This window comes from Sparus aurata, chromosome 9 (genome assembly GCF_900880675.1).
Source record: "Sparus aurata chromosome 9, fSpaAur1.1, whole genome shotgun sequence".
Taxonomy (NCBI): Eukaryota; Metazoa; Chordata; class Actinopteri; order Spariformes; family Sparidae; genus Sparus; species Sparus aurata.
In genome coordinates, this window is record NC_044195.1 from 2,083,212 (window position 1) to 2,105,542 (window position 22,331).

General features: G+C 42.2%; 1 protein-coding gene across 13 annotated transcripts in view; it reads left to right on the forward strand.

Moving 5' to 3' along the window:
• The window catches only part of lrch1 (leucine-rich repeats and calponin homology (CH) domain containing 1), a 351,529-nt gene that overhangs the window by 323,733 nt on the left and 5,465 nt on the right, over positions 1–22,331 (forward strand). For 9 of the 13 annotated variants that reach the window (XM_030428920.1, XM_030428933.1, XM_030428925.1 and 6 more), the window contains one exon: positions 10,718–13,632. The exons of 2 other annotated variants lie outside the window; for them this stretch is intronic. In XM_030428920.1, the coding sequence (XP_030284780.1) occupies positions 10,718–11,011 (294 nt within the window). In that variant the 3' untranslated portion in view covers positions 11,012–13,632. Of the gene's footprint in view, positions 1–10,717; positions 13,633–22,331 lie in introns of those variants that run through there. 2 more of the 13 variants (XM_030428935.1, XM_030428932.1) reach the window with 2 other exon arrangements.

Sequence of the window (22,331 nt, forward strand, 5' to 3'; positions counted from 1 at the left end):
GTAAAAAAATCACTAAGTGAACACAGTCAGCACTGTTCAGAATTAACCAATTTCATTCAAACTCATGTTAAATAGGAGTCAGTACACACCTGCCATCATTTAACGTGCCTCTGATTAACCCTAAATAAAGTTCAGCTGCTTTAGCAGGCTTTTCCTGACATTTTCTTAGTCGCATCTTACAGCAAAAGCTCTGGTCCACAGAGAGCTCCCAAAGCATCAGAGGGATCTCATTGTCAAAAGGTATCAGTCAGGAGAAGGTTACACAAGAATTTCCAAGGCATTAGATACACCATGGAACACAGTCATCATCAAGTGGAGAAAATATGGCACAACACTTGACATTACCAAGAACTGGACGTTCCCCCAAAATTGATGAAAAGACGAGAAAAACTGGTCAGGGAGGCTGCCAAGAGGCCTACAGCAACAATAAAAGAGCCGCAGGAATTGATGGCTATCAATTCTGCAAAAAACACATTTGAAGTCTCCCAAAAGCATGTGGGAAAATGTGTTATGGTCTAATGAGACCATTAATTCCAAAAGGTATGTTTGGCGCAAAAACAACACTGTACATCACCAAAAGAGAACCATAGTGGTGGCAGCACCATGCTTTGGGGCTGTTTTTCTTCAGCTTGACCTGGGGCGGAGGTTAGATGCCCCAGACTATTTGCTGAGACCCTGTTTGTACTGTTGCTGAAGTTTGCTGCTCGTCTGCGCATTATTTGTGGCTTTTTGGTGGCGGTTTATATTTGGATCCATTTACTGCAGTGTATTGTTGTCGTGCGGTAATTTCTGAGGTTGATAAAACTTCGTAAATTAGCAGTCTGCGAACTTGATCTCTCGAGAGGGAGTCTAACACAGTTTCATGGTGATTTAGACCATGGATTAAACTTACACCGGAATATCCCTTTAACTTGTCAGCATGAACCTCTGGGGCAGCATATATCTGGCCAGAAGAGTTTCCTCATTAGTATGTGGGAATGCAAACCACTCTCCCTGGACTCGCCATTAATCCATCCTCCATTCTCTTCACACCAAAACAGTTACAAAAAGTTGAAACTGAAGCCAATGGCACCGATCAGATGAGTGTCAACTTTTACAAGCACCCCTCTTCAGTGGCATGGCCCACAATCATTGGCCGAACTAAGACAGGTGTGTCCAGCTATGACAGTGCATAGCTGTGATTTGAAAGTTGCCACAGTTTGCTCACCAGCAGCTGCACCATGTCAGGAACCAAGACACCATTGTACATTCTGGTGCCAACAGAACGATTTCTGGATTCTTGTTCTGAATGCACGCCAAAAGCAAAGAATTAAGGGCAAAATGTTGAAATACATAAAAGAGAGCTCTAGGCTACCAAATCCCACTGGAAAGTTGTCTTGCACAGTCATTCTCTAATGAGACAAACAAAAATAAGCCTTTGCTCTCCAAAACCTGCAGAGCAAAGTGCTTTAGCAATTTCAGTGCCATGGACAGTTTTTTCTCATAAAAGGACAACAACATGACTTGTGGATGTCATACTCAGCAGAAGCCTCATTCATAGTGCCGTCGCCAGTCCATCACCAGATATGCATTTGTAGAGAGTTCACATCATCCAGCCAACCTAATGTTTGCAAATGCTGTCTGACTTTCGGATAGCAGCTTTCTTTCAGAGGGGGCCTGAAGGACTAGGTTGTCTGGAACATGCCAGAGCTAGAGAAGTGCAGGAACTTTCTGTGCCTGGGAATGAGAGGTTGTGGAAATATGAATCTCTTAGGTCAATGAAAGTGAACCAATAGCATTTCTGGTTGCCCACATGTGAAAAGGCCACTTTATAAAGTACAAATACAGGTAACAAATACAGGTCCAAAATCAGCCTCAACCCACCTATTTTTGTGGGGAACAACATGGAAATAAAACCCCTTGTTTACTTCTCCTGAATTGACCTGGGATATTGCTTTCTTCCCAAGAAGATAAGTATTTTCTGCCACCAGGGCTGTCTAGGGGGCACTACAGGGGGCCTTCTTTGACTGTGGTGGCATCAGCTATTTTCTATGGAATAGTCCTTGCGGCTACACATGCCCACAGTGCCTTCAGTAGAACTATTATACAGACATGTACAGTATCAATTTGTAATCTAACTTTTGGCAAGGAATTAGCACATTTCCGTTTTTGACTTTTTTCCATTAAGTCTGCCATCCTGGCTCTACTTGGTTTGAGTCGGTGTGGCAGCCAGGTGGGTCACGACTTGGCCTTATTCTGGAGCAGGTCCGTGGGACTGAGGCTCAGTTGAGTTTGGCGCAGTAAAACCAGTAAGGGAGTTTTTCCATGGAATAGTCTGCTGGAGCAGCAGCATCTCAGCAGCAGGGTAGGAAGAGACTGGATAAACTTATCAAGAAGGCCAGATTCATCCTGGGATGCTCTCTTTTTTTTCCAAAAGCTTACGTTGTGAAAGACATGTTTGTGAAATGGTAATAAAAGCCTCACACTCCCCATGAAATGACTTGTTTTACTGCTGGAATTTGGGCAAACCAGTACAATAAAATTGGAAAGTCTAGAAGAGCTACCTGATTATATTTTATCCCTTTCCAAGTTAGCTAGGCGCTAAACCGGAAGTTAGCAGACTAAGTCGGCAGAAGTCTCGAGCACACATGCTTTATGGCACCCCAGCTGGACACTACAAATAGAGTCTGGTTCTGTGGGAAACACTGAGCCCCCAACGAAAAAACAGCAGCTTTGCTCTGAAATAGATGTTCTCTGTGTACTGTGTGTGTGTGTGTGTGTGTGTGTGTTTGTGCACTTGACCCAGTGCAGGTGGTGGGAGAGAGCAGGATGATGGACAAGCTGTCATCACTACTGGTAAAGGAGTCCTGGTCATCTCCTTCAGTGACTAATACACCCCCAGTGTGTGAAGGAGAGGTATCTCAGGTCCTTCCTACCTGCTGCTGTCAGACTGTACAACCAGCACTGCTTCCATTAGGCCTCACATGTGCACTATGTCATAAGAGAACCCATTTCTCCGTTTTTTTTGCACTAACTGGACAATTTGTCATACCTGTATTTATTATTTGTTCCACAACACACTGACACACTGCTTACAATTACACTGTTCACAGTGTAAAAATGATATATATACAATTTATATGAGTCTATTTCTATTTATTACCTTTTTATTATGTTGTTTATTTTTTTACTATTATTAATGTTTATTACATTATTACTGTCCTTTGGCTGCTGTGATTAAGAAATTTCCCAGTTTGCGGGACAAGTAAAGGAAATTCTGATTCTGATGACACCTTCCTTTCCAACACTCCGAGAACCTGGGGGATGACTGGTGAACTGGAGTGTGTAGCCTTTTGAAGTTAGCCTTGACATCCAATGCTTTGGTGAAAAGTATCCTTCACCATGCTGAGTAATGCTTTGTAAAACAGGGAAGTGCATGTCTTTTGGGCATCTGTTGACAAGGCAGCCTTATTTGCCATTGTGTGAGACTGTTCATTCTTTACTGCTGATCCAAAGGCTGAGTCAGTGCCAGCACTTACAGACGGGTGGAAATGCATCACAGTGTCAGCATTTAGTCCTGCGGGTTCAACCCCTCAGTCTGAAACAGACCATACTTCAATATTATACCAACTTGCCCTGATGAGAGGGAGATTGGTGATTATTCATTATTTAAAAAGCCTTTTTGTAGTCTGGTGAATACTTGTCTACGTGAACAGTGCCTCAAAATGCTGGTTGAGAGGGAACTACTTTTCACAGAAAAAGGGCCGACCACTTTCCATTGTGTTTCCTTTTTCCAGCAGCCTCAAGATAAGCAATCCCTGCACCCCGTCATTGCCATTGACACTGTGATGTGGTAATAGTGGGAACAGCTGAGGACAGAAGCACTATGTTGTTAATTGCTGCAGCAATCTGAGCAGCATACTGGTGCGAATGGTCAGAAAGGAAAATATAAAACTGATTGCATGGCAGTGGCTTGCAATTCTGAAGGTTACCTTGGACAAAGGATTGTAGCTAGGCTCTTTTCTATCGCCACATTCAGTTTTCCTAAACTGGAAAACTCTGTCTCCCTGAAGGGAGTCTAAGAGGCCCTGAGCAGCTACAGATTTTTCTACCAGCATTCCAATACCCCTTAGGTCTGATGCCATCATGATGATGCCTGGCACATCCTAGAAAAGTCATTTGGAGGCCAGTGTATTGCTGGACTGCTGTGAAGGAGACAAGCACTGTGGTGGAGCTTCTGGTCGTGGTGGAGATGGGGATATTTGCAGATGCAGAACCCTGACTTGCAATGGATAGAGGGGAGAACCAAGAGACTGGCTGAGATGGAGGGAGCAGAGCTGTCAAACTCATGCCTGGTCCCCTTCTGAGATGTTTGGAAGATTTCCACTGTGATCAGCCCAGCTTCTTGTCAGGCCTTCCTCTACAGACAGTGTCGTGAAGCATCCAGATGCTCTTGGAGCTCCTACACAGAATAGAATGCCGCATTACTTTGGTGAAGGCTGAGCACAAGCTTAGTTCACACAGTTGTTATATACTGCCTGAGCAGACCTATGGGGGGCCCTTGCAGGGCACAAGGGTCTTAGAGAAAATCCTTGTGGCCACACATGCCCATAGTGCCTTTAGTAGAACTATTATACAGACATGTACAGTATCAATTTGTAATCTAACTTTTGGCAAGGAATGAGCACATTTCCGTTTTTGACTTAATTAAATCTGCCATCCTGGTTATACTTGGTTTGAGTCCGCGTGGCAGCTAGGTGGGCCACAACTTGGCCTTATTCTGGAGCAGGTCCGTGGGACTGAGGCTCAGTTGAGTTTGGCGCAGTAAAACCAGTAATGGAAAAGCATGTCAGTGCGGCTCGGTTTGAGCACCAGAAGTGTGCTAAAAAAAAGGCTCAAAAAAATGGCATTACTATATTTTTTAATCTACAACTGTATGAATCAACAGATGACGTGTTTTACACACTTGCTGTATAGATACAGACTTAGAGACTTAGACTCAGACTTTTTTATTGTCATTTGAATTTCACTTACCAGTTCAACGGGAACACAACTTTGATTCAATGGCTCAGAGTATTGCAGGATAAAAAACAGCAGCATGCATTTACATGAATAAATAATAAAAAAATGTAGACTATAAATACTATATAAAAATATACAATATAATGCACGTGTGTTCTTATTGCATAGTTCCTGAGTTGGTGTTAGTGGGTGTGTAAGGGATGATGGAGGGAATTGTTATTTTGTATTTAGCAGTCCTATGGCAAGAGGGAAAAAGTTGTTGTGGAACCTGGCTGTTCTATAATGGTCAGGGCCAGAGTGTTCACTGTCTTGATGTTCCTGTATGTGATGTTACGACTCATTCGCTGCTTGGGCACAGGGACAGGAACAGTGAAAAGGACAGCATGGTGGTCAGAAACAGCAAGGTCCAGGCACTGTAGATAGGAGGGAGCTCTGCCAGTGGAGCACACCAGATCCAGTGTGTGGCCTTTAGGGCTGGGACAACGCGTTGGCATAGTCGACATAATTGACGACATAAATTTGTCGACATGAATAATTTGCGTCGACTAGTCGTCCCAAACAGGAAGTGGTAGTACCTGCGGAGGCTGAGAATAGCCCCTCTCACACAGAGACGCTGCATTAACTGCTTATTAACTTGCTGGAATAAAGACGAACCGCCATGTAATTCACACAGAAAGCTGCGCTGCCGCTCCTAAAGAGACGTGACGGTACACGTCATGATGATGACGTCGGGGTGTTTCCCAGGTGTCCCCCCTGTCACTCTAAACCCGCGGACCGTTTATAATGTTTAGTGATGTGAACCCGGCCCCCTAAACATCCTGGAAGGTAAAAGAGTTTGCGCTAAATTACATTATTACATAATCGCCATCAGTAAACAGGTCGCTACGTGACTCTGTCACTTGCGAGGACGGTGTCATGTCTGTAGATCTGTTTGTTGTTCTTGTCTGGTGTTGTCTTGTGGGTTCTTGTATTTGATTTCCATGTCTTTGTATCTTGTCTTGTGTCTTTTGTTTTTCCATGCCCCCATGTGTCCTTTAAGTTCTCCTGTGTATTTTCCTATGTTCCCTCTGGCTCCCTCTGTCTATTGCTTTGTTCCCTTAATGTTCCCATGTGCTCCTCCCCTTCGTTATTTCACCTGTTGGTCCACCTCACCTGTTCCTCGTCTTGTCATCAGTGACTGTGTATTTAGTCTCTGTGTTCCCTTCACTCCTTGTCTGGTCATTGTAATTGTCAGCCTCTGTCTCGTCCATGTTCCCGTTCATGTGCCTGCTCCTGTCTGTTCCTTGTTCCCCACGGTATGTGTTTTGGATTTGAGTTTTGCATTTTGCATTTTTGATTTGAACTTTGTGCTATTTGGTTTGTACTTTGCCTTGCTATTTTTGGTTGCTACTTTGCCTTGCTTTCAATTGCTACTTTGCCTCTTGCCCCCCGTTTTGCCTGCTTCTGTTTTTGTGTTCAGCTTTTAAATAAAGCTCGCCTTTTGTTTCCCCATATCCTTGCCTCTCGTCCGTAACTGCATTTGGGTCCACCTTCCCCTTTTCCATAGTCTTCCCTTTAACCCCCCGCCTGACAGACGGAGGCTGTTTTCTGGGGGAAAGTTCACTAAAGTCTCGGTCGGGAGGGCTGACCATTGCAGTGATTTCTATCAACACAACCACTTGAGTGAGTTAAAGGTTTTTGAAGGTGACAGACGCTGTTTTTCGGGCAGAAAAGAGTTGGTAGGATAGGCGGGAGGACAGACGCTGCTCCGCCTACAACTGCGGTATTTTTTTCCTCATATAAGTTACCAACGACAGTTACTACGTTACTTTTGTTTGGTCATGTAACGTTAAATTAATCGTTAGGTTAGTCGACTAATCGAAAAAATAATCTCTAGAATAATCGTTTGAAAAATAATCGTTTGGGACAGCTCTAGTGGCCTTTGACATGGATAGGACCTTTAACTGTATGATGTTGAAGCAATCCAGGAGTGACAGTAATTCAGAGGCAATGTGGCAGCTGGTGGAGTCCACATGGATGTTGAAATCACCAAGCAGGAGTGTAGATGCAGACATGGAGCAGATGGAGGTGAGTAGCTCAGACAGCTCAGATAGCTCAGACAGGAAGGTTTTTGAAGGGTGGTAGATAAGGAAAACCTGTAGCTGTGTATGCCCAGCCAGAGAGAAAGCTGCACACTCAAATGAGGTGAAATTCAGCACTGGAAGTTTTTTAACGAGGATGTCAGCTTGATGTATGACTGCCAGTCCACCACCACCACCCTTGGAGCGGGGCTTCTGTATGTAAACATAGCCTGGGGGTGTGGCTTGATTTAGAGTTAAAGTTGATTTAGAGTAGTGCTTTTTTGTTTAGTGACGAGGATTGGGATTGGGTCAATCCAAGGTTCTCAGATTGCTCAGTGTCTGCGCCTGTGGTTGGTTTTGATGACATTGTGCTGGTGTGATGGAGCGCCTGTCAGTCAGCACGGAGGAAACAGCAGCACTGCAGTCAGCACTGCAGGGAATAGCATTGTCCGTATGTCCGTCTGGAGGCCCTGTGCATATAGCGGGGGCGACATAGGAGACCAAGAGATTTAATCTCAGCAATAGAGTTTGGGGTGAATTGACAGCAGAGCTCCAGGAGCTCCTGCGCTGAGTATTTGAAGACCATGCCAGCAGCGCGGAACAGCGACCATACAACATCGCCGTGAGCCAGGGGAAACCACAGCAGCAGACTAGCACGATAAAGGAGCCAAGCGGTGAATAATCCTAAAATGGGGGTGGAGGGAGGACCAACAGAGCAATGATGGACAGCCCACAGAGAATTTTGTCTGCTGGTTTGAAAGTTAGTGTTCCTAGGCTGACAGCTGATCGGCGGGGCTAACAGCTGATTGGCGGAGAATGGTGAGTCCACGGAGCCAATTGTTCAGGTGTGCAGCCTTCAAAGTTTGTAGCACAGCCCCAGAACTTGTAGAGACAACTTGGCTTTATTTTTCAAAAGAAAAAGCAGTTTTGCTATGGATTGAGAAGCGCCAATATTCACGCCAGCGTCCTATCGCATCCGAGTCGACATATCATTGTAAAAAAAAAAGTGAAGATAATAACAGTGAATTCCCTGGGTAGATAGAAAGGTCTGCACTTGACAGTCAATAGTTCAAAATCAGGGGAGCAGTAACTTGAGACCAGCTTTCCGTTGTTGCACCAGTTGTAGTTGGTCTATATGCAAACACCGCCGCCACAGGATTTATTGGTGAGAGAGCTGCTCCTATCGGACTGGAATGTTGTTAGACCCTCATCTGGAATGGATGGTAAGAGGTGCTTCAGTGTTAGTATACGTGCAGTTTGTGTTTATTTCATTTTCAAGTCACAATTAACGCAAGTGTAGTATTTCCTGTTGAACTGGATAAATAAGGTGTGCAATCACAGCCGATGCATGCAAGTTAAAAAGAGAGGAATTTTGGGGGGGGGCATATAATATAATTCTGCTCATACTGTTTACCAGTTAACCAGGAAAATAATAATAAATCAAAGTTGAGTTGTATAACTTTGAAATATACTTGTTTTTAGTCATTAGAATTTAAAGGTACCATATTATACTGTTTTTTTTTTTTATCAATTTCACACAGCTGTCAGAGGTCCAACAACACTGTATTTGATATGGATTGCCCCAAACCCACCCGTGGTCCCGAATTTCAGCTGTCTAAAAGTCGCTCAAGTGAGCTCTGCTGAGATCAGGCTGTTTCTGTGCCTGCACCTTTAAATGCTAATGAGCTCTGTCTGTCAACGCCTACTTGGAGAGCCTTGCCTGCTACACGTCACTCTCAGGAAGACAATGCCTCTTACACTAGCGGTAGCATGCGCTAATGTTATGGTGGATGTGTGTGTATATATATGTATCTCTATGGCTCGCGAAGATGATATCATTCAACCATACCAGTTTGACCCAGAATCAGACCCAGAAGGAGAGGCTCCTGAAGACGTACAGACTCAGCAGCTGCAGCGGGATGTTTCAGAATGGTTAGTGTGTCTGAATAATGTTAGTTTGTGCATATGTGTTGTTACAGTAACTACCATGTAGCAAATGGCTAACAGCTAGTGAAAGCTGTTTTTGTCTCCAGCACAGTCTCTAAACTCTTGGACACTGTTTGCATTGTCTCTGTCTCCAGTCTGCACATGTTTCCAGACTTTTTACCTTGACAATCAAGCTCCATCGTAATATTGTTAACATTAAACTCACTTCAAACGCCACTGCATAGTGGACCGAAGCGAAGCTAACTAGTTAGCCAATTTCCAGCTGACTTCACCATACTCGTAGGCAACTGTAAATACTATCAAAATGTGGCAACACTTACGTGTGGCTCGGGTGCAGTTGCTGGGTCCCGTATGGTTGGAACTGATCCTTTTATGAGGGTCAGTGTCGCAGCAAAGCCAGCTTTGTACGGACCCTCGTTACTGAAGCAGTCCGACGTGAAGTGGTTAGCACACAAACACAAACTTATACGAAACGTAACCGGCTGTGGGATCAAAGATTAAATAAAACCGCTGTCTCTTCTGTTGTTCTCTTCTGTTGTTCTGTTGTTCTTTCGTTACGTAACAAAAGGAGCTGAATCTGAACAGCCTGTAGGAACGCCGTTTTACCAGTGGGTGGGCTGCAGAGACCATGCAGAACTCTCTCCTTTTCCTCATTCTGGAAGTTGGCGGGCTCAGGGAGGACCAGTTTATACATGTAGACACCAGAGAAAATGTGTTTTTCATAATATGGGACCTTTAACATTTGAGTATTATGCATATATATTTTAGATTATAATTTAACTCGAGGACTTTAATTTTCTCCTACTCTGTGCTGTCTATCTGAACCGAGTAGTTGACCGTTGACCTTCATCTCTTCTAATGCTTGCTGACTGTTTTCAGCCACTAAGCTGATGTTACTAACTTGCAGGCTTGCTGCAATTAATGCTATACTGACCATGCTTGTGCAAGTCGAAATTCTAGCAGCTTCTATGATAACATGCTGACAGGCTCTGCTGTTGGCTGACTGTACTGGCTCTGCCATCATCCACTTAACTGCTCATTATAGGCTGCTCACTGGGAGAGAATAGAGGTCCCCTGTCAGGGCTTTTTTAACATTTTGTAATCCTCCCAGTAAGCATCCGTCCTTTTTGTCATGATAATCCCTGCCTGCTCCTATCTCACCACACTCCAACAGCTCATATATTCTTGTCTGTGACCTTTGACCTCAGTGTCCTTCGTTTAACCTTCTGCCTTTTCTTTCCCTTTTACTTTCTGGCCTGACCATGTCTTTCTTCCCCTTCTCCTCCTCCTTTTTTCCCCTCATACCTTTGGTCCATCACCTGTGTCTTCATTTCTCTGTATCCCTATTTGTTCCTCTAATTGTTCTTCGTCCTCGTCTTTCTTTCTTCTCTTATTTTTCTGCCCTCTTTGCTTGGACTTTTTTTTAACTCCATCACTCCCTTACCTCTAACTCCCCCTCCTTCTTCTACCCATTTTCTTGTTTCCGCCAACCATACATGTCCAATCTTTATTTCCTCTTTTTTCTGTTATCCCTCTGCCATCCTTACCCCTCTTTTTCCCCTGGGTTTTTTCTTCTTTCCTTTCCCCTGTCCTCCCTGTTTTCCTCCTTCCACCTTTCCTTTCTTCCTGCCTTCATTCTTACATTCCTACACCTTTTTAAACTTCCTCCCTTTCTTAATTTTTTGCTGTCTTCTGTCTGGGGGCACCAGTCTTCCCTCTGTTCACCCTACGATATCATCCAGTGCCGCCTGCAGCCAGTCTGTGCCACAGTTCAGATGTTGGTTGCCTTGGATACAACGTCTCTGGACAGGAAACAGGAAGAGGAGATCTCAGCTACAAACCCTGCCCCCTACGGGGGGTCAGGGACTCCCTTACTGGTTTCTGTTACGACTCAAACTCCACCTGCCGCATGGCAAATCTGGGAACTTATTGGCTCAAGCCTGCTTCACATCCTCTGCCTAGTGCTACTATTTATGGCCTATAGTTGGAGTGAGTTAACGTAACTATGATGTAATAGCCTCCTGTCTCTCACCTGCCAGCCCTGCCCTGTTTCTGCCTGGCAACCCCTCCTTATGTTTGCTTGGTGGCAAGTAAATTTTGATGTGCTTTGATAAACAAGGAACCTAAAAAAGAAGAACATGACATCACTGAAGCTTACTTTCATGCCAGACTATGGTGCTGGCTGTATTTAAATCAGTAGGAGATGCATTGAGAAAAACATTAAAACCGACCATATCTATGCCATACCCCTTCTGAAAAAATAAATGCTTCCAAAAACTGCAAAGACACAGTTTCCCCCTTTCTGGAGGCATTTCAGAAGTCATGCAGAGTAGATATGTTGGGTTTTAGTGTGTTTCTGCATGCATCGCCCATTGTCTCCACCACAGCCGGCGCCACATTCTGAGTCAAGTCAGATCAAATCAATTTTATTTATATGGCTGATAATAACAATCATATTGCCTCCATGGGCTTTACAATCTGTACATTGAAAGATATCCACTGTCCTTAGACCTTAGGTTTGAGCGAGGAAAAACTTTCCTGACCACATGGGCTTACTTCAGGAACAGTCACACTAAGCCAAGGATGTAGTTAGAAAACCTTAATTGGTTAGGGCAAATCAGATAAAAAATCACAAAAGGAAAAAAAGCTTATTGATTTCAACCCGCACCTTAAAAAGCCTTTTAAGGCATTTAACTACATCCTTGGCCCAGTGTGAGTGCGCATGAAGTACGCCCATGTGTTTCCTTTTTTTTTATAAAGTTGATCAGTTTAACTTTAAGATCACCTTGCATTTACTACTCCACAACCGAGAGCACCCAGTATGGTTTCATCAATTTTGTAATGGGGGCCTGGTGGATGCCTAACCAACTAATGTTGCTGGTGAGCTTTCCAACCACTACATCTATGTTACCCCACTTTGACTTTAATCCTAAAAAAAACATCCAAAAAATTAGGCCAGGGAAGATATGCTTATCCATCAATTTGATATTATCATGATACTAGGATGCCCATTTTATTCACATGTTCTGTGTGCAAGGACAATTTCAGTAAGACATATTATTAGTGTAATAAAAGACTATAGGTTCAATATTAATACAGATTTGTGAGGGCATTGCTAATGAGATTATGATCATCAAGAGAGCTTTATCCATGCGATGTAGGATAGAATTTTAACCAACTAAGGTGTGGTCATTCATTTTGTTTAGGCATTTCTTCATCAGAAGTCATACAAGATATGTAGGATTTTAGTGTGCTTCTCCATGCATCGCCCATAGACTTCATTACAGCTGGCACCACAGTCTGACACTATAGCAAGATTCAGCAACATAATGACCCTTCCTCCTTTTTTTGATTACTTCGGTTGTCTCACTTTGACTTACTTCATTCTTCTTTGTTTTTTCAACAGGCAAGAGCATTGCCACCATGCTAAGGTTTTCTTTTACCGATCCTCAACATTTCTCAAGAGAAAAATTATTATTAGGAAAGGTTTTCTTGCTAATTCAATGTTGATGTCATGGCCTGTCACTTTTCATTATTTCGTCCTCGATTCTGATAAATAATCATTTTTGGACAGCAGAAGGCTAAAATTACCTATGATTTTCAACTACTATTACTTAACCAGCTTTTTCTGTTACAAAACAGTATAAAAGAGAATAAAAATAAAAATTTTTTAACTTATTGATTTTGTTCATGTTATTAAATGAGTATGATTCAGTTTATGTGGCCAAATATGCAGGTTGGGTTCAGAGAGAATTGTGTTGTGGGTAGACTCTTGTTTCAGGTTGTTTTCCATCGGTGACTAGTTGGCTATATCGAAACCAGTAGCGTAACATCATGGTGATAGGCCGCGGTGCAAATATTTTTTTTGTGCCCCCCATCCCCGCCCTGAACACAAGCACATGCTTGTGCGCACTGCATGCACGCACACACACACGCGCTTGGACACACGCACGACTTGAGAGAACTGCTATGAACGATGAACAGCCGTTTTTTATTCTATTTATTTATTTATTTTTTTCTGATGCACCTTGCCTTGGTAACTATGATAATTCTCCTGGCCCGGGGAGAGAGACATGCATCACTTAGCCCACAGTGCTCAGCTGCAGACACAGCAGAGAGGTGACGATTGGCACAGTGGCTTGTCTGTCTAAAGAATACCTGGCCCAATGGCCCTATGGGAGGCTACAGAGGCTACAGACCTTGGAGTCCCACCCACGGATGTTCTACCAACCTGCCCCTAGCTATTTCATTCACAAAGACAGGGGCCTGTGGCAATTCTGGACAGCTGTTATTTTTGCTTTTTGTTTTTGCTTCCTTCCATGCTGCACCGGTTGCACAGCCAATACTTACGCCACTGGATCGAAACATTACTATTTCTATTGTTAAAAGGTGGTTCACAGTCTGTGATTGTAAAATGGGATGCTGCTCATGCTGAGGATTTGACAACCTATATATGTTTATGATAATATATATGCATATGTATATTCACATTAAAACTGCAAGCACTCATTAACGGGCCCTTGCAACTTTCCGTGTGTTGTGATTTGTGTGTTTTGGACAGGACAGGACATGTCAAATTTTGGAAAGATTGGACCATCTATGGAAGTTAAATCATGTCATTAATCAAGAGCATAGATTTTCAGTTTGAGAGCATGATTTCATTCCTTTCAGTGACACAGCTCTTTCGCGTGCTCAGATTTTTTCTCCTCATGCTCACATTTTGTTCTTGCATTTAAATTTCTTCTGCTCTCTTTCAAAATGTCAGCTTGAACTCAAAAATCACATGCCCGTGTTCACATTTCTCCTTCTTGCACACAAAAATTTCGCTCAAATGTGCCCTCTGCGCGCTCAGATCTAAGTGCACACGCTCAGAACACACACCTGCTCACAGGTCAAGTTCTGCTCTCGGATCTCTCCTCTGCTCACGGATTTTTCTTGTGTATCAACACTATCAACCAATAGAAGGCCGGCTACTGTTGACCAATCAGATTACACCCGCTTCTTTGCGGGGCAGGCACTCTTTCTACCGGGTTTATCTACTTCCGCCCTCCAGGCTGTTAAATGTGGTGGTTGCCTTTATTTTTTGACGACCTTTGGAATGAAATATCAGTTAATCAATACACCAGCGCCCGTGCTTTTCATTACAGTAGCTACATCAACATAAAGTAGAACAATAGCTGCTGTACTTTCGCCATATTAGCCAGCTGCCCAGGCAGCGGGATATATCTTATATAGTATAAATACTATGAGTCAGGTGAGATCGCGATGATAGTACAGGGGTTTAAATGTTCATTTCATAATGATTTTTGCTTCATGAGACGCTGGTTCGCATCCTGGCTCGGCCGCCACCCTCGCTCGTGTAATGAAAAATGATGTAATGACACTATGATGATAAATACGCTATCATCATAGCGTATTTTTCATTCATACGTTTTTCATTACACGGATTCTACTACTGCAGGGGTTCTCAACCCTTTGCAAGCTGGGCCCCCCCAAAGCTGGTTCATTGCAGTTGGAAAAACGTGCAGTGTCAGTGGTCACGTCTTCTTCCTTGATTAAAAAAAATAAATGAATTAGACCCGGCATTTATTTGGAACCTGCGGTTATTTATCAAAATATACACCTGCACCTGGCGTTTAAAGTGGACCCTGCGGTTAATTGAAACTCGGCTATTATATAAGGTACATTTACACCCCGCTCTGTACGCCGGGCCAGGATGCGAACCAGCGTCCCATGAAGCAAAAATCATCATCAAACGATATTTTTAACCGCTGTACTATCATCCCGATCTTAACCACTCTGCAGTATTTATACTATATAAGATATATCCCGCTGCCTGGGCAGCTGGCTAATATGGCGAAAGTACAGCAGCTATTGTTCTACTTTATGTTGATGTAGCTAATGTAATGAAAAGCACGGGCGCTGGTGTATTGATTAACTGATATTTTATTCCAAAAGTCGTCAAAAAATAAAGGCAACCACCACATTTAACAGCCTGGAGGGCGGAAGTAGATAAACCCGGTAGAAAGAGTGCCCGCCCCGCAAAGAAGCGGGGGTAATCTGATTGGTCAACAGTAGCCGGCCTTCTATTGGTTGACAGTGTTGATACACAAGAAAAATCCGTGAGCAGAGGAGAGATCCGAGAGCAGAACTTGACCTGTGAGCAGGTGTGTGTTCTGAGCGTGTGCACTTTAGATCTGAGCGCGCAGAGGGCACATTTGAATGCGAGCGACATTTTTGTGTGCAAGAAGGAGAAATGTGAACACGGGCATGTGATTTTTGAGTTCAAGCTGACATTTTGAAAGAGAGCAGAAGAAATTTAAATGCAAGAACAAAATGTGAGCATGAGGAGAAAAAATCTGAGCACGCGAAAGAGCTGTGTCACTGAAAAGGAATGAAATCATGCTCTCAAACTGAAAATCTATGCTCTTGATTAATGACATGATTTGACTTCCATAACCATCTACATAGAAGTTCTAACAATGTCCTGCTTATGGTGTATAATTCCTTGCTACTCTAGCATCAACAAATTTAAACAAAGATTTTTCACAGCATGGCCTTGAGGATTTTCTGGCCAAATGTGAGGTGGATTTGCTCAACCTGCCAGCAGGAGTAATGTTATCTCCTGTTGCCACTAGATGGCACTATGGCAGTAAGCAAAATTTGGCATATTAATGCTTTCAGGCTAGGACTGTAATCAAACATATAAGGTTTGGTGCAGATTCGACCATGTACAGACAAGTTGCAGCAACTTCCTGTCTAGTGACCGACCGATTATCAGCCATTGATATATCCGGGCCCGATAGAACGGCCCAATTTCTATCGGGGGTTCTATCGTATCGGTGAAATGTTGCACTGATAGAAAAATAAGTGTGACAATGACTAAAGCACGCGCTGGTGTACTGATTTATTTTGTCCAGTGGGGCGCGCTGAGCTCAGCCAGAGACTTTGGCTCAGCTCACATTTCAGTGAAGTCCCTCCCCCACTCTACACCACGAAACCTCCCGACCACCTGACCAGTCAGCCGATCAACCAGCGGACTGTTTGAGCAGCAAAACAGTAAAAACAGCCCAACACATGACATGCCATTGCTGTATAATTGTGGACTGGATTGTCCTGTGTTCATTTCCCCATGTTTGTGAGACAACGCGGAACGCTCCCCACTACACGCTTGCTATAGTAACTTTTGATTGATTGAATACGTTATTAAAAGTTTGCAAAAAAGACCTGATCTAAAGTTATCAAAAGAATTTTGCTTGGTCAAAAAATGCGCAAATTATTAATGAACAAATTTCTGTAGCTAACTATAAAAATGTAAACTGTTTGATATCTCAGTAAAACTAAATGCTATTAACACAAAATTTGAGATCCTTGGTTGCCATGAGACTGGGAAGGGATGAGCCAAATTTGGCGAAGTTTGGCCACTAGGGGGTGCTAAAAATATGGGAAGTTTATATCTCTTGAACGGCTACACCGATTTTTATAAAATTTGGTCGTATGATGTAGGGCCAATCCTGAGGCCATATCTTGAAGGTGGTCATGACTGGTCAATGTTGGCGTGGCTTATTACAACAAATCCAGATCGGCACGCATTCAGCCTTTTGCACTTCCGGTTCACTTCCCATTACAGCGAATACCACGGCTCAAACGTTGGCCTGTGTCCTCACTTTTGCCCCGAGCCCATCATCCTTTGGGGCCAACTTCCGTGGGCACTGCGGTGCGCGGGGTCCGAGTCGCGCGGGGGGGCTTGGCCCCCATTCATAACTGCTTGCAGTTCTAGTTATTATTATTATTTGTTGTCTGCCGCTCGAGCTCAAATTCCCGTGAGGTGGAATGGGCCAGAAACTTGAAACTTGGCCCAGTGATTGGAAATGATGTGCATCAACTTTTGTTCAAATATGAGCCCAGTCAGCCAGATGGTGGCGCTGTAATAAAGGCTTGAAAATGCGTTTTTGGGAAGGCCACGGCCCTCACACCGTAAGTCTGATTGATTTGAAATTTGATTCACAAGTCGAGCTTGACGTGCTCTACAAAAAAGCCAATTGGACCATCAAAGTCCGCCTGACTAGATTTTTGTGGGTAGGTTCACAACAGGACTGGGAATCTGCCTACCAAAGCATGTTGAGCTCAACCTATAGGGTTATAAATGCTACACATGTGTATCTCAAAGACCATTGGACGGAATTTTACCAAATTTGGTATGCATGCTCTAGGGGCGAGTATTAATTAACGTCTTGAGTGCCATGTTGATAGCTGAAAGTGGGCGTGGCCTATTCGTCATTAACCATCATTGTTTGCGTTTTATTAATTTATGGCGAGCTGGAAGAACCCAGAGATAGGAAACTTGGTATTTTGAGTATAAATGACGTCCAAATGCTGCTCCAAAAATTTGATCCCAATCTGTCAGATGGGGGCGCTATAACATAGGGTGTAAACTTCGAAAGGCTCTCCCCACCAAGCCATAAGTGCTATCAACTTGAAATTTTTCATACATGTCCTCCTGATAGCACTCTACAAAAAAAGCCTCTTGCACCATGAAAGCCGCTATTACAGATGTTTTGCTAATTTGCATAATGTTAAAAACAGTAAAATTAATAGAACTTTTAAAATATTTATGCTATCAACACCAAATTTGGTATATGGCATCGGGGGACCAAGCCAGTAATTTCTTTTATTAATGAGAGTGATCAGTCAAAAAACACGGCCATCATCAAGCAAAATATCCTCGCAAAGGGCAGGGCTTACCGAATATTGGCCCCAAATCATTGACCATTTTTCCGATTGTCACCAAACTCGGTTGATATCTTCATATGTTCAGAAGGGGACTAGAAATACGGCCACCAAAACATTTTCAGCTCATCCCTTAGGGGCAGATTACAGGCACACGCTGCTGTGTGCATGAGTGAATGTGAAAAACTTTACACCCCCCTCGCATCCAGAGCATCAGGCGTATACCTGAATTTGGAGAAATCTGGGGCTTATCATGGGTATGTGTTGCACAGATCTTTGAGGAACAAGGTGGCCGATGTCATCAACTGTGGGGGGATGAGGGTCAGGGTGGCCGGTTTGAGGCGAAAGAGTTTAAAACCCGCAGATTGCTGCTTTCGGCTATATATTTTATTTTTTTCATTAATATGCCCTTTTGCTGTAAGTAAACTATCTTTCAGACTCCTCATGGACCTGAATCGTCTACCAGAGGGCAGTATTATGTTAGCCATTCTGCACTGGCAGTGCGAGTTGTAAAAGTCCTCTAAGGAGGGCAGTGAGCAGCCTATGATTCTCCGGGTGGTTTTGACCTCTGAAGGGGTTTTTTTGTCGCTGCTGTGTCTTCTTGACTACCATAGTGGTGTTGGTGGTCCAGAAGAGATTTTCAGTGATGTGCATAAGCAGAAACCTAAAGCATACACCCTTTCCTTTCCCAGTTCATATATAGTAGGTCTGGGTATTTGCTGTTTATCCAAAAGTCACCTATTAGTTCTTTAGTTTATGAGGAGCTCAGGAAAAGATTGTTGTCTGAACCCCACATTGAAAGTATGTGGACGTCTTCCCTCTTGGAAGTCTTGCTTCTTGTGCAAGACAAGTCCTACCAAAGACATCCACAGACTAAATTATGATGTTGGTGGAATGAGATGTGAGTGTGTAGAGGGTAGGGCTCAACATGCAATCCTGCCAAGTGTAAAGGTGGAGGACAGCTGAGGGCCTTGTCAGTTAGTCTGCAAGGGCAGTTAGTCAAAAAGTCCTTGATTCAAAGGCAGCTTGCACTGAAAATGTCTTATGACGTTTGGGTTTGGGACAACTGGGTTCATATGTGTGTGATTTCTAAACTGGGATGACCATTTTCAAAGTGTTCCCTGGAACTCTCTCCTCAAGATATTTTTGTGAAAATGGGTTCCAATGTCTTTACAGACATACCCACTTTGTGCCAATCCCATGCAGATTTTGTCAAAAGCGTGCAATTCTTCAATACTTTGTAAATATTATTTTAATATTCAAAATAGGGTGTAGTTGAATGTTGCTGCATACTGGAGTCAGTAAACAGTCTTTGAATTGCATGAATTAGATATGACTGGAAAGCTAAAAGAGTTGTGCATTGTGTGTTGTATGTGTAATGATATTAGTCCCCAAAGTAGCCATTTCATTCTAGTGTCCGACTACAATGTTTCGACTACAACAGTATTGTGATTAGGGCTGTTATAATATCAGATTTTCACTGGATGATTATTGTGGCCAAAATGATTTACCATGTGATATATCATAACTTATTACAAATAAATACACACTAACCCTAACCCCTTTAAACCAATCTGCATTGAATTTTGCATATATGGCCACATAAACAGAATCATACTCATTACATTTCATAAATAAGGCCAGTTAGATATGAATTATGAAAGCAAAACCATTTATTCATCACAATTTATTCAGCAGAGATAAGGAAACTCATGACATCACCATACATATTTTCTGTTCAGGGTATCATTAAAAGAAAAACCTTAATATGGTTGCAGTGTGCTAGCTTATTGAAAAACCAATCAAGAAGAAATATATCATCACTGGGAGAGTCCAGGAAGGCCACTGGTCTTAAAAACTGATTTATGCTCTAAATCTATTTTTTTTATTTTAAGAATATTATCACACAGGTACACAGCACAACACAAATAACATGAAAGGTTGGATAACTACTATGATTTAAATCTGGAGATTAAGCTGTTACAGGAGAGTCCATAGCAACCAGGAACAAACAATGTTGCATTTTTACAATTTTCTGGGGAAACCAGGATACAATTTTGTAATAACTTACAAACTAAAGATCATACACATTCATTGAAAGAAGAATACAAAAATAAATTAAAATATTCTCAAAACAATAGCAGTATAAAAGAATTGGCTAAATAAAATATGAATATTTCACAATTTAAGGATCAGTTTTGTGAAACTACTACATTTTGAGGGTATACTTGCTCATTAATGTTTGTGCACCAACCAAGCTAACAAACAAGGTGGACAACACTCGACTTCTTTCAAAAAAATGCTTTCACTCCCCTTCAATTGTCCCCTTTGAGATCAATGTAACTGAAAGGTGGTTCTTTAAACCAGAAAGCAAAGTCTTCTGATCATCTGTGGTTAAAATGCATTGTCACAATGAGCCAATGCCTCTCTCCTCATGATCTACTCCTTGTTTGACATTCTCTTCCCCTCGCCCATTTAGGAAAAATCTACATAAAACGTGACTATGTCTTTGCAATAAGTTGACACTGAAACTCTTCACAGAAGCAAGGCATATTGAGCAGCAGGCTATGTAAATTCACTGATGTCTGATGAACAAGACGTAAAGTTGGGATGATCTGATCTGTGAATCTATAAACAAGACATCTGTTTATTTGCTGTCAAGCCACATTAATTGCTCAAAATGCAACTTCCAAATTCTGTTAAAAAATAAAAGTGTCATCCATAAAAACATTGCAATACCATGTGACCATTCTTATCAACCAATGTGGTTTTCATGAAATAGATATAGATACCCATAAAACAAAACCCTGCATAAATATCCCTCATTTGCTTTTCTTCAAAATGGCAGCAAAACTTTTGATTAGGCCGATTTTTATGCTTTGTTTTGTTTTTACAATAGTTTAAGCTTGGAACGTAAGAAACAAAGGGGATTGGTTAAAACAAGAAAGCAGTGTGAAATTCATATATGTATATTCTCAAAATAACTTTTAGTGGGGAAGATGGTGAGTAATTGTAGCTGTTGAGCTAACCAGTAGCAAACTAGCTAGTGTGACAGACAAATGGTTCTTTCATTTTGACTCCCAACTTTAGAGATAAAGTTCCCGGTCAGCATTGTGTAAAGAAAAGTTTGCAGTTTGTAAATGGTTTTCACTACTGGATGGTACCATCTTTAGTATGCATTGTGCAATGTTTCACAAACAGCTACGGTAATGGGCTCTATCATACACCTGGTACAAAGCGGCACACAGAGCAGTGAATTATTGCTAGTTTCAACCACCTGTGCACCCCCGTGTGTATTAGTCTTAAAGAGGCTGAAGTGATTTTATGACAAGAGAGGTTCTTATTTTAAACATATCCATTCCACAATAATGTACGTTATCAAATATTATGGCACATTTAAATAGCCACACTATAAGCTGAATTGGAAACTCTAGAGAGGAAACAGAAATAAACTTCTATCTTCTGAAATTAATATGTTTATCAGGACAGCTTCTTCAGGCCAACTTTTTTACTGTATGAATCTAGACTGTGTGTGACCTTTCGGCAGAGGCCCCAGCAGCTGAGGACTTCATCCCTGTCCCTCAGCGAAGACGAGTGCCACTGTTTAAATGGTCCAGGTCCTGGCACACCTGGTTCTTAAAGGTAACGGGAGATGACACTCTGATTGGTTTAATTCATGTTCTACCTGAAACAAATCCATGACTAATATTGAATCTAAATATAACCCTATTGCACCATGCACCTTAACTTGTGCCCATGTTATCTACCATTCAACGAGAAAATTGACTTGGACATGTGCTAAACGCCTTCACGCCAAACTGGAATTCTCTTTTTCTCTAGCAAGAGCATTGTTTACTACTCCTCCTATCAACATAAACAGAGTAATATTTACATCTCCTTTGCCTTACTCTGATATGCTTTTTTATATTTTACAGTAGGAAGCTAACTATCAAGCAGAGTTCAAAAGTTACAGCATGAGCATTAAGCAACATTGTATTACTTTCTTAAACAGAAAATAACAGCTTCAAAATCATTATGATGGTACAGTGACTTGTAATAGGGTCAGTGGGGTCTCTGCCACGTACTTAGATGTTAACTTCAAGATACACGTTTTCAAGACATAAGATTGTCATGATGTTATGGGATTTGTTTGTAGTTAGCACCTACATTACATCTGACAAATTGTTAAAGACCTGGGATTTATACGTGGGGGATGCCAAATCACACTAATGTGCTAATATTTTAGTAAGCATGGCTTTGGTGATTTGATTAAAATGTTTTGGATTTTGTTGTTAGATGTTATAGTTGACCAGCTTTTGTTTCAGCTACTTTTACATTTTATGGTCTTAGTTTCACGCATTCTTGAAATTTATAACTAATTCAACTGTGTATTTGCCACCTTAATATGTAAAGGACTTTCACTTTTTTCAACCAAATACATGCAGTGTTAAATAAAATGTCTTTTGACCTCATGAAGGCCAAAATCTGGGATTACTTGCATGTCTTAATGACAACACACTGATGGCTATCTGAACAAATGCTGTGGTGAGCAAGCAAATCAGCTTCCTCAACAAAGTCAGTCAAATGGATCGG